The sequence below is a fragment of the Trachurus japonicus genome, chromosome 4, assembly GCF_045865225.1.
Source record: "Trachurus japonicus isolate A0001 chromosome 4, Traja_1.0".
Classification (NCBI taxonomy): domain Eukaryota; kingdom Metazoa; phylum Chordata; class Actinopteri; order Carangiformes; family Carangidae; genus Trachurus; species Trachurus japonicus.
The window spans coordinates 26,729,420-26,743,439 of NC_140910.1; the positions used below are offsets into that span (position 1 = coordinate 26,729,420).

The 14,020-nt window shown below is 40.3% G+C and overlaps 1 protein-coding gene across 2 annotated transcripts in view; it reads left to right on the forward strand.

The window, feature by feature from the left end:
- Nucleotides 1-14,020, forward strand: part of bcar3 (BCAR3 adaptor protein, NSP family member) — a 76,849-nt gene that overhangs the window by 50,261 nt on the left and 12,568 nt on the right. For both annotated transcript variants that reach the window (XM_085775017.1, XM_085775018.1), the window contains 3 exons: nt 10,172-10,300; nt 11,562-11,687; nt 13,399-13,515. In XM_085775017.1, coding sequence (XP_085631143.1) covers nt 10,172-10,300; nt 11,562-11,687; nt 13,399-13,515 — 372 coding nt within the window. The remainder of the gene's footprint in view (nt 1-10,171; nt 10,301-11,561; nt 11,688-13,398; nt 13,516-14,020) is intronic.

Here is a 14,020-nt window from a genome sequence, read left to right on the forward strand (position 1 = left end):
AGAAAACAATCTGAGAAGTGCATGGCAACACTTCCACTCTGACCAAATCTAATCACACTGAATAGTCCTCCTCTTTCCCTCTCTCCCTCTCTCTCTCTCTCTGTGAGCTGAACACTGGGCTTTTATTACTCGGACCAGACGCTCTCATAAATGAGCAACTGTGTGACTGTCTGACCGTGTGTGTGAGTGTGAGATATATAGCCGGCTTCATCCGTAACTAGCGCCCAGCCGGCAGACAGACAAGGCAGTGTGTGATGGCGAAAGGGGTGAGACACAGATAGTTATAAGCAGAGAAGGTACCAGGAGGAGGACGACGAGGAGGGTAATGGTCCTTGTGTGGATGATAAATTACTAACTTGTGATAGTTTGTCTTCTTTTATGACGTCAGTGAAATGTATGAATGCCATTAGGATGATTGGATGGAACAAGAGCAGCAGCAGCAGCAGCAGCGGTGCAGCATGGCTGTAGAAGTGATGTGGTCTGTCGCTACTGTTCTGCCCTTTGTGATGCTGTTTTTACATCTGCCATCAAAAATGTTCTGCTTCTGAGTAAAACACAAGACGTTAATGCAATAAGTTGACACGTGACACACAGGGAAATGGAAACAGCATCAGAATTAAAACATAAAAATGGCACCAATTACAGAAAAAAAAAAGGAAAGTCAATAAATGTAAAACAACAGAAAACAAATTACCCACAATGCACATCCATCAAGAGGTGAAACAAAAGGTTTAAAAAAAAAAGGAAAGAAACAGTAGATTCATTCTGGGTCGGGCCGTTACGTATCTACCAGGCTTCTGGACTTGCTTGACCTTGGTGTAACATAATAAAACAAATGCACAATTCAGTCAGAGTTTGTAAGAAACACAGAGGTTTTGTTTTAATTATATGAGCAAGCTGTAGGGCAGAAAAAGCCAAAGCAAATACTACGTCCCACACACTGTGCAGAAATCTCTACCAGTTTAGATCCTGTTGGCACTTCCTGTTGATCCAGTCCCAGTACAGACAGACGTCGTCTATCCCGTCTGATCCAGCTGATCAGCAGCAGTGTTTTCATTTCAGATTAGTGTAAAAGAGAAAAGAGTCAAGACGTTTATGTGTTATTAGATGAATCAGGGAGCATTAACAACGTGCAAAGTGTCTAGGAAAATGATCCTTTCACAATAATAAGTCATGATTTTCTTTGAGAAGATCCCACAGTAGATTAGTCAAGGTCTGTTAATGTGTGTGTGGCTCAAGATCATCATCCAAATCCAGGTTATCACTGAACTGTTTAAAATCAATCACCAACAACCCCACTGCCTGATGGTGCTCATCTCTTACTCTACAATTGATCAGTTTTCTCTACACCCCTCCCTTCATCCCTCTATCCCTCCCTCTCTGCCCTGCTTTCCTCTTTTCTCCCCATCCCTCTCCGTTCTTCCCTTTGAATCCAAAAAGCCTCGGGTTTTATTCCATTTCCTCCTTCTTCCTTTTCTTCTTCTTCTTCTTTCTTCTCTCCTCCATCTGTCCGTTTGGGAGCGTCGCCATTCAGCCGAAGAAAAGAAAACGTCTTGTTTCTGTGTCTGGTGGTGTCTCTCAATTGCTCTCATTTAGCATCTTGGACTACAGTGTAAAGCAGAGTGGGATATAAGGATCTGCCATTGTTTCTGTTTTGTTTACGTTCCACACCATGTCATCCTGGTCCTGCAGATTATTTCATATACTCATAATGAGACAATGCTCCCATGGGATTGAACCTACAGTATTGTACAGAAACAAACTGACTGTACATTAATGCTGTTTGTCTATCCAAAGAGTAAATTCATAAAAAAAAGAGCTTTTGAGTGTTTTATTTCTCAGCTTTATCCAGTGATTCAGTTTTTTGCTATGGGCCTCGAAACAGTCGCAGTCACTGATCGGATGTATACACGACAGAATATTACACCCATATTTTGCTTGTTGAGCATCTTATTCCAGCACCATGGGGATTTATTAGCCTCCTCCACTCTTTCCTGAAGGATTTTTCAAACCTGGCCTCAGGGATTTTGTTCCCACTTGGCCACAGGAGCACAAGTGAGGCCCAACACTGATGTCAAACATGAGTGTGTGTTTATGTGTGTATGTGTGTGTGTTACAGTTCATCCCTGAGGTGTTGGACAGGGTTGAAGTCAGGACTCTGTGCATGCAGGACAAGTTCTCACGTGTCACACTTTTTATGAGTATAATTACCAATCAGGACACTAGAAGATGATGTGAGCTATTAAATCTTTGACTCTCTGACGAACAGCTGCACCTTTTTTAAGTTTAACATTTTGGAACAGCGTGGCCGCTTGTTCGCAAATTAAGTTCATTCAGAAATATTTTACTAGGTGGTTTTGGTGAAATTTGTTTCCAGAGCAGCTGTTTGGCCTTTTGCGGATGTGCAGCCGTAGGATTGGTTGATGGTTGAAAGACAGGCTGTGAAACTGGGTGATTTTAAAATGAAGTTGTGTTGAGGTTTTGTAACGCCGCATTGTGTGGAGCATTGTGTGTTGCTCAATAATCCTGTGACAGTTGTTTTCTTTACTTTGTCCAGAATCAGCAACTTTAAATGGATAGTTCAACATTATGGCAAATTGGCCCATTGCTATAATCCCTATAGTCATAGCAGTAGGTTCGTTACCTTTAATTGTCGGTGCAAGCTATTTTTAGAACGGCGGAGCAGAGCTGCGAGCTGCTCAGAGCTACGCTACGGAGGCTCATGGGATTTCTTGGTTTCCCTCATCAAACTCATCAAATACACAATCCAACAACTCCAAAATGCTCTGGTGGACAAGTTGTGACCTGCACATTCACCACGCTATGAGATAATAACGTAACGTTACAAGACAGAATTGTTTTAGAGGTAAATGCAGAGACTGCTTGCCGAAAAACTGCCCCCGATGCGAATGTGCATCAGCGATTTTGCATGAATTTACCTCTAAAACAACTCTGTCTCGTAACGTTCTGTTATTATCTCATAGCGTGGTGAATGTGCAGGTCACAACTTGTCCACCAGAGCGTTTTGGAGTTGTTGGATTGTGTATTTGATGAGTTTGATGAGGGAAACCAAGAAATCCCATTAGCCTATGTAGCGTAACTCTGAGCAGCTCGCGGCTCTACTCCGCCGTTCTAAAAAATGCCTTGCGCTGACAAATAAAGGTAGCGAACCTACTGCAATGACTATAGGGATTATGGCAATGGGCCAAAACTGTTGAACTATCCCTTTAGTACGTTGAATTTTCTAAATATTCACAACTGACTTGGTGCACAAATGCAGTGTAATGGTGGTGAGCCCAGCCTCAACTAAATACTAAGTAGAATATCAAATGGTAAATTTTGTGCAGAGACATGCACACACCCACGTATCCACACTACACACTGCAGTATCTCAGAGGTGACACTAATGATGCAGACGTCCCAGAGTGACCAATCAGATGCCCTCTGGTCTAAACACAGGAAGAAACATCTACTTTGTTGTGTGTAAACAGGAAAGGTGTGGAGCTTGTGATGATGGACTGAAGATGCAGAGATGCACATCATCAAAAGACAGACGAGAAGTTTGAGACTGTCCGACGAACTACCGCTCAGATATCAGAGACAGAGACGTGGGCTTCTTCCCCTCTGATTGTTATTCTACTGCACCGAGCTAAAAAAAAAAAAAAAAAAGAAGCTGAATAGAAGAAATACATGTAAATGAATTTCCTCAGGATTGCATGTCACTAGAGGTGGAGGCGTGAATAGGTTTTTGCTGAATAATCCAAATGTTTGTTCTTTGCCGTTCCTCCTGGATTGTATTTTCCGAAGTATCTGCACTGCTGCTGACAGTTACCATCCATTTTGTCACTTTTCAAAACTTTCGCCTCGAGGTTGTTTGACAGCTGGATGATGGATGCATGTGTCAGCGAGAAGCACAGTGGCATAAGGAGGAGGAGACAGACAGAGACAGACAGACAGAGATGGATGAAGAGAAGAGGAAATACCAGATAAAGACACTGTTTTAATGATTATGATGATGAAAGCTTTTGATGGTTATCTATCATGGCAACGCTGAGGGAAAAAAAAGTTAAGTGCAGAGTTTGAAAAAACTTTCCGAGGCCTTTTATCACTTCAGCACAAAAATGATGTTTAATCTACACATGATGTGTTTTTTGATCAAATGTCACAAGATGCAAGAACGAAGATCAGCCTTTTGCTGCTTTGTTTCAAGAAACCGACAGACAGCAGACTGACTGTACAGCAGGATTTTAAGACACTAAAATGGATTTAAAGATAAACACTGTTGTGATATTAAGCTAAAAGTATGAAAACACAAATGCTGCAGACTTTTAAAACCTCCTGCAGTGACGTCACACCTGGAGGATTAATGCTGTAGATTTCTGTAGCTGGAGCATTAGATGAATGTTCAACCTTATTGTTATGATAATAGGTTATTATTTAAATTCAGCTTCCTCCTCCTCTGGTACAGTCTGGTGGTATGTTTTACTCTTTTTACCTCGGGCAGCTTTCTGGCTCTTCTCAGACTAAATCAATCATGTTGGACATAAACTGCAGGTCAGTGAAGTCGCCCCTAAGAACCTCGACCTCTGTGCTTTTCCTTCAGCCCTCACATCATAATACAGTACACAGAGGATTTGGGCAAGATGAGGATTATAATGTCCACTGTGTGTATGTGTATGTGTATGTGTATGTGTATGTGTATGTGTGTGAGATGATGAGGAATCAGAGTTATAATGCTAAAGGGTTATTTGTTTTCACCTCACTGAACTCAAAGGACAAGCAGCTTACACGTCAGCCTCAGATTGGTCACTGCTGCATGAGAACAGATCGTCACAGCAACAAAAAGACCTGAGTTTGAACTTATGGATCATCATCTCCACCATTAACACAGAAACCCCTCAATGGTAAAAAAAAAAAAAAAAAAAGATCTATTCTCGTGTAAAATCCAGGAAATCCTACGAAAATCCTGTCACAGTTGAAATCCCATTGAACAGTGCCTTTTGTTTTTAGTTGGACTAAAAACCACTGCACTTTAACGCTGAGTAAGAGATTATTTTTTATTGCATGTCAATGTCATGTTTAAGACGGCCGAGAGAAACAGCAAAGGTGAGGGTGAGAGTGGTCGACATGCCCAGCTCATCTACTCACGTCACCCCAGTGTCTTTGCTCCCTAGGTGCAGCATTCATGAGGTTTAATAATAATAATAACTTGATTTATATAGCACCTTTAAAAAACACAAGTTTACGTTATGTTTCACTGTTTGACCAAAACAGGAACATACTGTATAAGAACCACAGAAGACAAATCATGAACAAGTGTCATAAAACCAAAAAAGAAAAAATAACCAAAGCAACACAGGCGATATAAGACTAATAGGAGCCAGATTTACATGTTGGATGCAGTTAATTAGATAAAAATAAATAAATAGGGGGCATACACGATAAAAGATAAACAAGTGAAGGCATAAAAGAAAAGCTTTAAGAGCAGTTAAGATCATCTGAATAAAACTGTGAGATAAAATAGAACAAGAGTGAAGGGGAAATAAAACAATAAGGACAAATCAAACATTCATAAAGACATGTGTGACTATAAAAATAGAAATGGGGGACTAAACGAAAGTAAGAGTACATTACGACGGGTTATATGTTTTCCTGGTTTCAGGCTTGGAAAGAAAAGAGGTTTGTAGTCAATTACGCTTTGAAATGAGTACAGTCGAAGTCAAATCCTTTAATTGCTGTGAGTAAATGCAGAGATTTACATCTGTAAAAAAACCCAAAAAAAAAACGATGTGAGGTGAAATCCTCATAAATCTCACATATTAAGGGATTTAAATTTGTTTAGTTGATCAATTGGAGGATTACACTCTACCCTGCAGTATGAAACTATTCAGTACATTTATATTTATTGTACTGAAAGCTGCATACGGATTAGTTTATGTGTGTCTATAAAGTTTCAGATTTCAAGATTTTTATCTGGCAACAGCAAAACTGTGTGAGCGTATCTCTGAATGTATAGAAACTACAGCCATTAGGAAACTTTACTCCATTTTAACCCCCTGTGTTTAGCATTATAAACCAAATATACACGTAGTTACAGGCAGATAAAGTGTTTATTAATGTTTCAAATCTGTCATATTTATATTTAATATCATTACAGCTGTTTTCTGCTCTGTTTTTACACCAGTCCTGCACAGACGGAGTTACAGTTTTTGACAAATATAGTATTAAACGCTCATAACTGGTTATAATTACATTAGTGGTAGCATGAGGTAAAGTGACCAGTTTATTTTAAACAGTAGAGGTTTGAGTGAAACTCTCCTATAATGGAAGAACCCATAAATCCACCATGTGAGTAAACACACACTCTGTGGTTCCCTCCCACCCGTGGTTAGACACCGGTCCAACGTTGTTTCATTCAGTTTCATTCAACTCTCTCTCTTCAGTCTGCCTGAGCAGGACGAGGTCTCACAGGACGATCACAGTCAAAGAGAAACCGATTACAGACACACAACTGGATCGGCCGCTCGTGATGCAACGAGGGTTACACACATCGTATATCTGACGTGACACACCTGTGTGATCTGTTAGAGGAAGAGGAGAGATGTTGAAATGAGATATTGAAATGAAACGACTACATTGTGGTCCACACACACACATACACACACACACACTCACACACAGAGCCTGGTACAGTGTGAATGCAGCCACTCAATGAGGATGACATCATATTGCAGAGTCTTATTAAAAGCCAGTCTGTAAAAAAAAGAAAAAGAAAAGCACTCCCAGTCCCATCCACTATTTCCATCTGCTCTTATTCCTCCTCTTCTTCTTCTTCAGTCTCCCCCCTCCCTCCTCTGTGCTCCTCCACTCGTCTGTTCTTCAGTCCTTTTATCCATCATCCATCCATTTCTCTCCCTCCCTATAGCACTCACCCCATCATCATCATATATACACTATATACTCTACGTCCTTTTCACATCCCTCCTCTCTGCAGCCTCTCACTCCTCCATTCATCAGCTCTGTTGGCAGAGTGACCGCAGATGTAAAAGCTTTTTTTTTTTTTTTTATTGTGACTAGTGTAATGAATGTAGTAATCCCACATAATAAAGTTATAATACTGCATTTGTTGGTGGTGGTGATAAAGCTGCAGCAGAAGTAAGATAACCTGAAGTTGCAGCAACGCGCTCTTAAAGTACGTTTTTGGTTGTTCATCCAGTTCAGCTCGTCTCAGCTCTGGGTTTGTTTGGGTTAACGCTGGTACAACAGGAAAAGCACGCTGCCCAGGCGGCGCATTAATGGGTGTAACACACTGCGTCTAACAGATGTGCAGCAGAGAATAAGGAAAAAATATGGTGACACAAATGAGGTTTTCACTTTAACACACTGTTGTATCTTCATTAATCTGATGCAAATCACAATTTAATGGAAACACTCTGCAGAAAGAGACAAAGTAAAAGGTTCAGATCTACTGCCTGCAGCGATTTCCACTGTTCCTCAGCAGCACACATAAACAACACATACAACAACACAAGTCATGCCAAACCAGAAACAAACAAAAATCAGCACACGTGCCTCATGATGCTGCTGCCTCTGGTGTGACCTGTTGTTTTGTTTTCTGTGCAGAAGCTGTAATAGGATCGGTTGATTTCCCATCATGCACGTGGAGACATGGAGGCTAAGGGCACGGGGGTCTATTGTAATGACTTTAGAGAGAGAGAGAGAGAGATGTGGCAGGAAAGAGAGGTAGAAAAACCACAGAGAGAGGATGGCGGTACAGAGATGAAAGGATCCACAAGGTTTCAGTTTCATGGGGTCGCTCTCGCTCAGACATATTTCCAATTTCACGTACATGGGTCAATAATTCCCTTTGACCCGTAATCATAGCTGGGAGACAGGGGGCTCGAAACATGTACGTAAAGGGGTCACAAGCCAAAAAGGCTGGAGCCACTGTGCCTATAACATCCAGCACTTCTATTTTACCCTTTTTTACACCGTCTACTAATAGAGAAAACTCTCTTTTTGGATAAATTACAATATGAATATTCTTTATTGTATCACACAAGCTCTAAACAACATGTGATGTGGCTGTTTAACGTTGAAAGTAAGATGACGACACATGAGCTGCTGACATTTATTAAACTCGACGTGTAAAGTGAGTAACAGAAAACTGAGTGTGAAATGTCAAACATATTACAGTACGGGATGCCGTGCGGACTCAAAAGAGAATTGATTAACCTGTTTTCATCAGCACGGACTATAAATTCATACAAGTACCATCAGGAACTAAAAGGCAGCATGGATGGTTGAACGAACCTTTTGTGCACATTCGATTTGTAGTGAAAGTAATACTTTTACTCATGTCTATAATGTGCAGGATGGCATTTAAATACAAATAGAAACCTGTGGTGCTGCTTCTACCTCTCAGTGGGATCCTGATGACGCAATTACATGTTTTTTTTTGTTATCTATCTATCTATCTATCTATCTATCTATCTATCTATCTATCTATCTATCTATCTATCTATCTATCTATCTATCTATCTATCTATCTATCTATCTATCTATCTATCTATCTATCTATCTATCTATCTATCTATCTATCTATCTATCTATCTATCTATTAGTTTTTGTGTGAAGGAAGAGAAGTGAAGGATTCAGGTGTGAACAGGTTAAAAAGAGTCATAAGTTCAGGAGTTTGTCTGCGTCACTCAAGTGTGTGTGTGTGTGTGTGTGTGTGTGTGTGTGTGTGTGTGTGTGTGTTTATGTACGTCAGGTGTGGGTGTGTATGGAGGCAGGTCTGGGCAGTTGGGTGGGGTGGTGATGATGACATCACATTAGGAGTCACTGGGTGGAAAGCCAAAGAGAGACAGACACACTGAGGACAGGCAGCGAGAGGGACAGATTGTGTGTGTGTGTGTGTTATTGCGTGTTTTTTATGCGTGTGTGTTGCTTGACAGAAAGGATACAGTGTGTGTGTGTGTGTGTGTGTTTTAAACTGTAGAGACAAGTGTGTGTGGGTTGTGTTGTGTGCTATGAAGTGTGTGTTTGAAGAAGGCAGAATAAAGGAGCGATGCAGAGACCCAGCAGCTGTCATGTAAGTGTGTGTGTGTGTGTGTGTGTGTCAGGTGGAGGTGTTTTTTCGCTGACTTGGCATCCTGTCAGGTTGTTACATGGTTTCTCCGTCCTTCACTTTCTTTGTGCTCTGTTGGGGTTAAAACTCACTGATCAGTTCCTGTAACTCTCGGTGCATCCTGCCTTTGCACCTTTTTATGTTTTGTGGACCTTTAATCAACTTTTACAAGGTCACATGTTATTTATTTAAGTGCACACCTTGTTAAAGACACACAATTGACTGATTATAAAGCTTCTTATTTCATTTCAGTTCTTGTTAGTCGCTAAAAAACACTTCAATCGACCAAGCGGTCGTGTTGCAAGTCGTGTTGCCTGATCATTTGTTTGTATTATTTGTACTTGCAGCTGTGTTTAGATTCCCTGAGGACTTTCCCTTTAAATTCTAGCAGCTGAAGGTAAATGGTAAATGTATGTTGTAAATACACCTTGGTAGCGGTGGTGGTGGTGACGCTGGAGTAAAGCAGAGGAGTGGGACAGTCGTTGTGTAGGGGCAGCAGGCAGCGTTACACTCACACTGACTGAGCTAAATGTGTTAAACAAATACAGATATGACGAAATATGTTTGTTGCAACTCGTTGTTGCCAAAAGTGTGTTTGACTAAGCTTTGGTTTGGATAAGAATCATAGTTTCTGTTTGTTCCCATCTCAGGGGTCATGACCCTTTCTGCACAGTCATCAAAGATAAACACGTGTCCCTTAGACAAACACTTTTTGTGATTTGATATTTGCAGATTTATGGATTATTAGACTTTTTTTTTAATCTGTAGAACAACTAGATAAATAACTATTTTGGAGCTAACATCCAAAAACAACTCTTCACTATGAATGATGAGCATGACATCACTGCAAACACTTATTATTGTTTTATTTGTATCATTTTATGATCACACTTATTGTTGTGAGTGTGACTTTGAGCTTTGACCTCATTTTATTTACTGATATGGTTATTTTAAAATCTTCCGTCCCTGTGTTGGCTCCGTCCTCTCCGTTCTGTGAAGGCTGAAGTTCTTGTTGCTTGTTTGTTTCTCTTTCTTCTATAGTTCTCCAGAGATCAGTTCATCCTGGACTGTCCTCCAGAGAAACTCCGCAGAGAGCTGGAGGAGGAGCTGAAGATGAACTCCGAGGAGCCGAGGAGCCACGCATGGTACCACGGAGCCATTCCCAGACAGGTACTGTAACGCACATGCACACACACACACCAATCTGAGTCATGAGTCCCTCCCTGGTTAAAAACTTGTTGAACCAGATCACCTATTATTAGACGGCCGCGCTGCACACACACTGCTTACAGGAAGATTAGAGCTTAAACAGTGGCCTCGGCTGCACGGCCTCAGGTTGTAACATTAGGTCAGTGTATAAAAAGCCTCTTTCTTTATGGTGTGGTGTGTGTGCGTGTGTGTGTGTGTGTGTGTGTGTGTGTGTGAGAGAGAGAGAGATTGTGTGTTCCCCGTGAAACCCAGCTCTGAGATGTAATCATTTTTAATAAGCTGCTTCCTTTGGCTAAACTAAACTACCATTATATGCTATACAAACACTCGCTAAATTAAAGTCTGTAAGTGTGTGTGAAGAGTTGTTTGTATCTATCAGAGTGTGTTTGTTAGAGAAGAGACATGTAACAAGAGTGAAATGTAAACATGAAGCGTTTCCATGTTGTCCGTTGTTACCTGTCAAACACAAAACTCTAATCTACTGAGTTCATTAAAGTTACAAAAAGGCATTAGTAAATCAACTTTTTTAAGAAGCTGGAACTTAACTTACAGTAACTTTCAGCTCTATTTTTTAACACATGTTCAGCATAAAAGTCAGTTTTTAACCTTGGAAGCAGCAATTTTTATAAATAATCTCATCTTAATACAAGGTCTGTCTACAGCTTTGAGCTTTTAACCAACAAAAAAAAAATCAAAATTTAACCTGAGTTCAGTTTGTCAAACTTCATTTCTCTTGTGGTGTAGATGATTTTTTTTTTTTTTTACCGAGGGTGTGTGAGATGATTAATGGGATAAGAGAAACTCATTATCTTCATTTTTCATTTTCTCTGACATGTCAATATTATGATACAGATAATAATGAAGACATGATAATTACTTTACAGCTCAGTGCTGCAAAACTTCAGTCTGAATCTATATAAAACGTCCTCGCTGTATGAATCCTGTCGTAGTTTGAGCATCGACATGTCTTCATCGTGTTACGTAACTGCTGCAGACGAGCCGGCACTGAGCTATGAAGACGGTAACAAGGTGTAACAGCCTACCGTTATTAGATTTAATAAAGTGTTTGGACTGAAAACAAACACTGTGTGCCTCAGTGTCTGTGCCTGTGTCTGTGTGTGTGTCTGTATGTGTGCGTCCACCCGTGTCAGTGCAGTGTGTGTGTGTGTGTGTGTGTGTGTGTGTGTGCCCATATGTAACCCTATCAACTGTATCGTTTCAGGTTGCAGAAAACCTGGTGCAGCGTGATGGAGATTTCTTGGTCCGTGATTCGCTGTCCATCCCGGGAAGTTACGTTCTGACCTGTCAGTGGAGAAACGCTGCCCAGCACTTTAAAATCAACAAGAAGGTGAGACCACGTAAATAATAAATGACTACCTGAAGGACAGAGCGTCTAATCAGAGAGGGTTTCAGTCTTCTCCACACTGATTTGACAGCACAGACTTCTTCTTTCCACTCGACAAATTTAAAGGCCACATGTTTATATATACAATATTGCAAATGAAATGAAAATAAATATATATATATTAGGGCTGTCAGAGTGAACGCGTTAATCGCGATGAGATTAATTAAAAAAATTAACGCGATTACATTTTTTAATCGCGGTTAATCGCGGCCCATTTTGTCCTCTGTCTGCTGGACTGGAGGACTGGAGTGTGGGACCTCCAGTCCAGTAGGTGGCGGTAAGGCACCTTCAAGTTGGTTGCTACACAAATATACACAGTCTAACATATATCCACAGCTCCATCCATTGATTTTTTGACGGCTTTGTTGTAAACAAATGCACATGGCCATGTATTGATTTTTTTGATGGCATCAGTTGTCAACAAATGCACATGGCCAGGCAGAGACGTAGCAAAGTAAAGGGCAATTTCCACTGGATGCAATTCGTTTCAATTCTGTGTGAGTTTCATGCATCATGTGTTATGATTAGGTAGGCCTACTAGGTCTGGTCTAAAAGTTGTTTGTCTAGAGATTATAACACTTTGGAGTGTTGAAAGTCCAAAGCGCCATATATAATATTTTTAATAGAGATTAATCGCGAGTTAACTATGGAAAAAATGCGATTAATCGCGATTAGAAAAATTAATCGTTTGACAGCCCTAATATATATATATATATAATATGAGATAATCATGTAACATTACGAGACGGAGTTGTTTTCGAGGCAAGTGCGTAGCTGGAACTACATTCAGAGTGATTTCAAAAGCGCAAGTAGTTCCTTGTATTTGCTTCATGTGTTGTAATGTTACATAATTAATTAATTATACATGATTATCTCATAGTGTGGTGAATGTGCAGGTCACAACTTGTCCACGAGAGCGATTTGGAGTTGTTGGATTGTGTATTTGAGTTTTAAGGGACAGGGGATTATACCGTGTTCGCTGAGCAGCGTCTCTGACCCGCGGATCTTAAAACAACACACACCAACAATTAAAGGTAATGAACCAGCCCCTATGACTTTAGGGATTATGGCAATAGGCAAATTTGCCAAAATGTTGAACTATCCCTTTTAACACAAGCAGACAGGACTTCCTGTTTTTTTATGATGTCACACTTAAGAAATCACTGTCGATCCAGCCCGTCTCTGTTTTCCCCCTCAGCTTTCATTCAGTAGGTGAAGCTAACAAGGTACAACATGTAGAAGAAACGTGCGTCTGAGGAAAAAATAAGAAACTGAAAAAGGAAAAAGATACTGATCCTCTCTATCGAGCTTCGAACAAAAGCATTCAAAACCTCAAATAGATTTTGCTAGGGATTTCAAAAGTTCAAATAAAACCCTGGAGAAGTGTTCAACATGGGGCCTTTAAGTTCATCACTTGGTGGCATTTAATTGTCCTCTCAGTTCTTGTTGGATTGTGGATCAATGAGTTCAATACAACATAACTGACACCTGTGGTTTCAGGGCTGAGGCGTTGATTCTCAGTGAAATTTGCACTTTCACATGAGAAATATTGCACCAGGAAATTATTTTTTTAAGGTTTAATTTGTAGAACTTTTATTGATTGATTGATTGTAATACTGAGACCTTGATAAAGTGATGAATGTTTCCTCTGCAGGTGGTGATGTTGAATGAAGCCTACTCCAGAGTGGAGTACTGGCTGGAGAGAGAGGGCTTCGACAGCGTCCCCGCGCTGATACGATACTACGTCGGCAACAGAAAACCTGTTTCACAGGTGAGTTTGGTCCAAGTGTTTATTATATATGTCAAATAGTCGTTATCTGGTGAGGAACACATGGAAGTAATTGTGTCAGCTTCTCCACATCCAAAGCCGTGGGTGCTGCTGAAGCTGAATCATTGGACTGTTCCAAGTCATTCGCCAAAACTTTTTATGACTTAAAAAATAAGTACATTTGTTTAATTCAAACAGCTTCCAAACAACTTTCTAAATAAATTTCATGATACAACGAAATAAAAAATAAGAAAAATGTCAGTAAAAGTGTTGAAACATGGTTGAAAGACTTTATGTAAACCAAAGATTGTGGCAGTTCCTGACCCACACAACAGATACAACAAATAATGACTTGAATACAAAAATATACGCTCAAAATTAATTACATTCAACGGCTGCAACAGTATTTTTCCCCTGATTTAAATACAATTGAAAGAAGTTTGACAACAACACACGTGTCTGTTTGTCTCACCTCTTCTTCTTCTTGTGCACATGTTTTGGGTTGAAG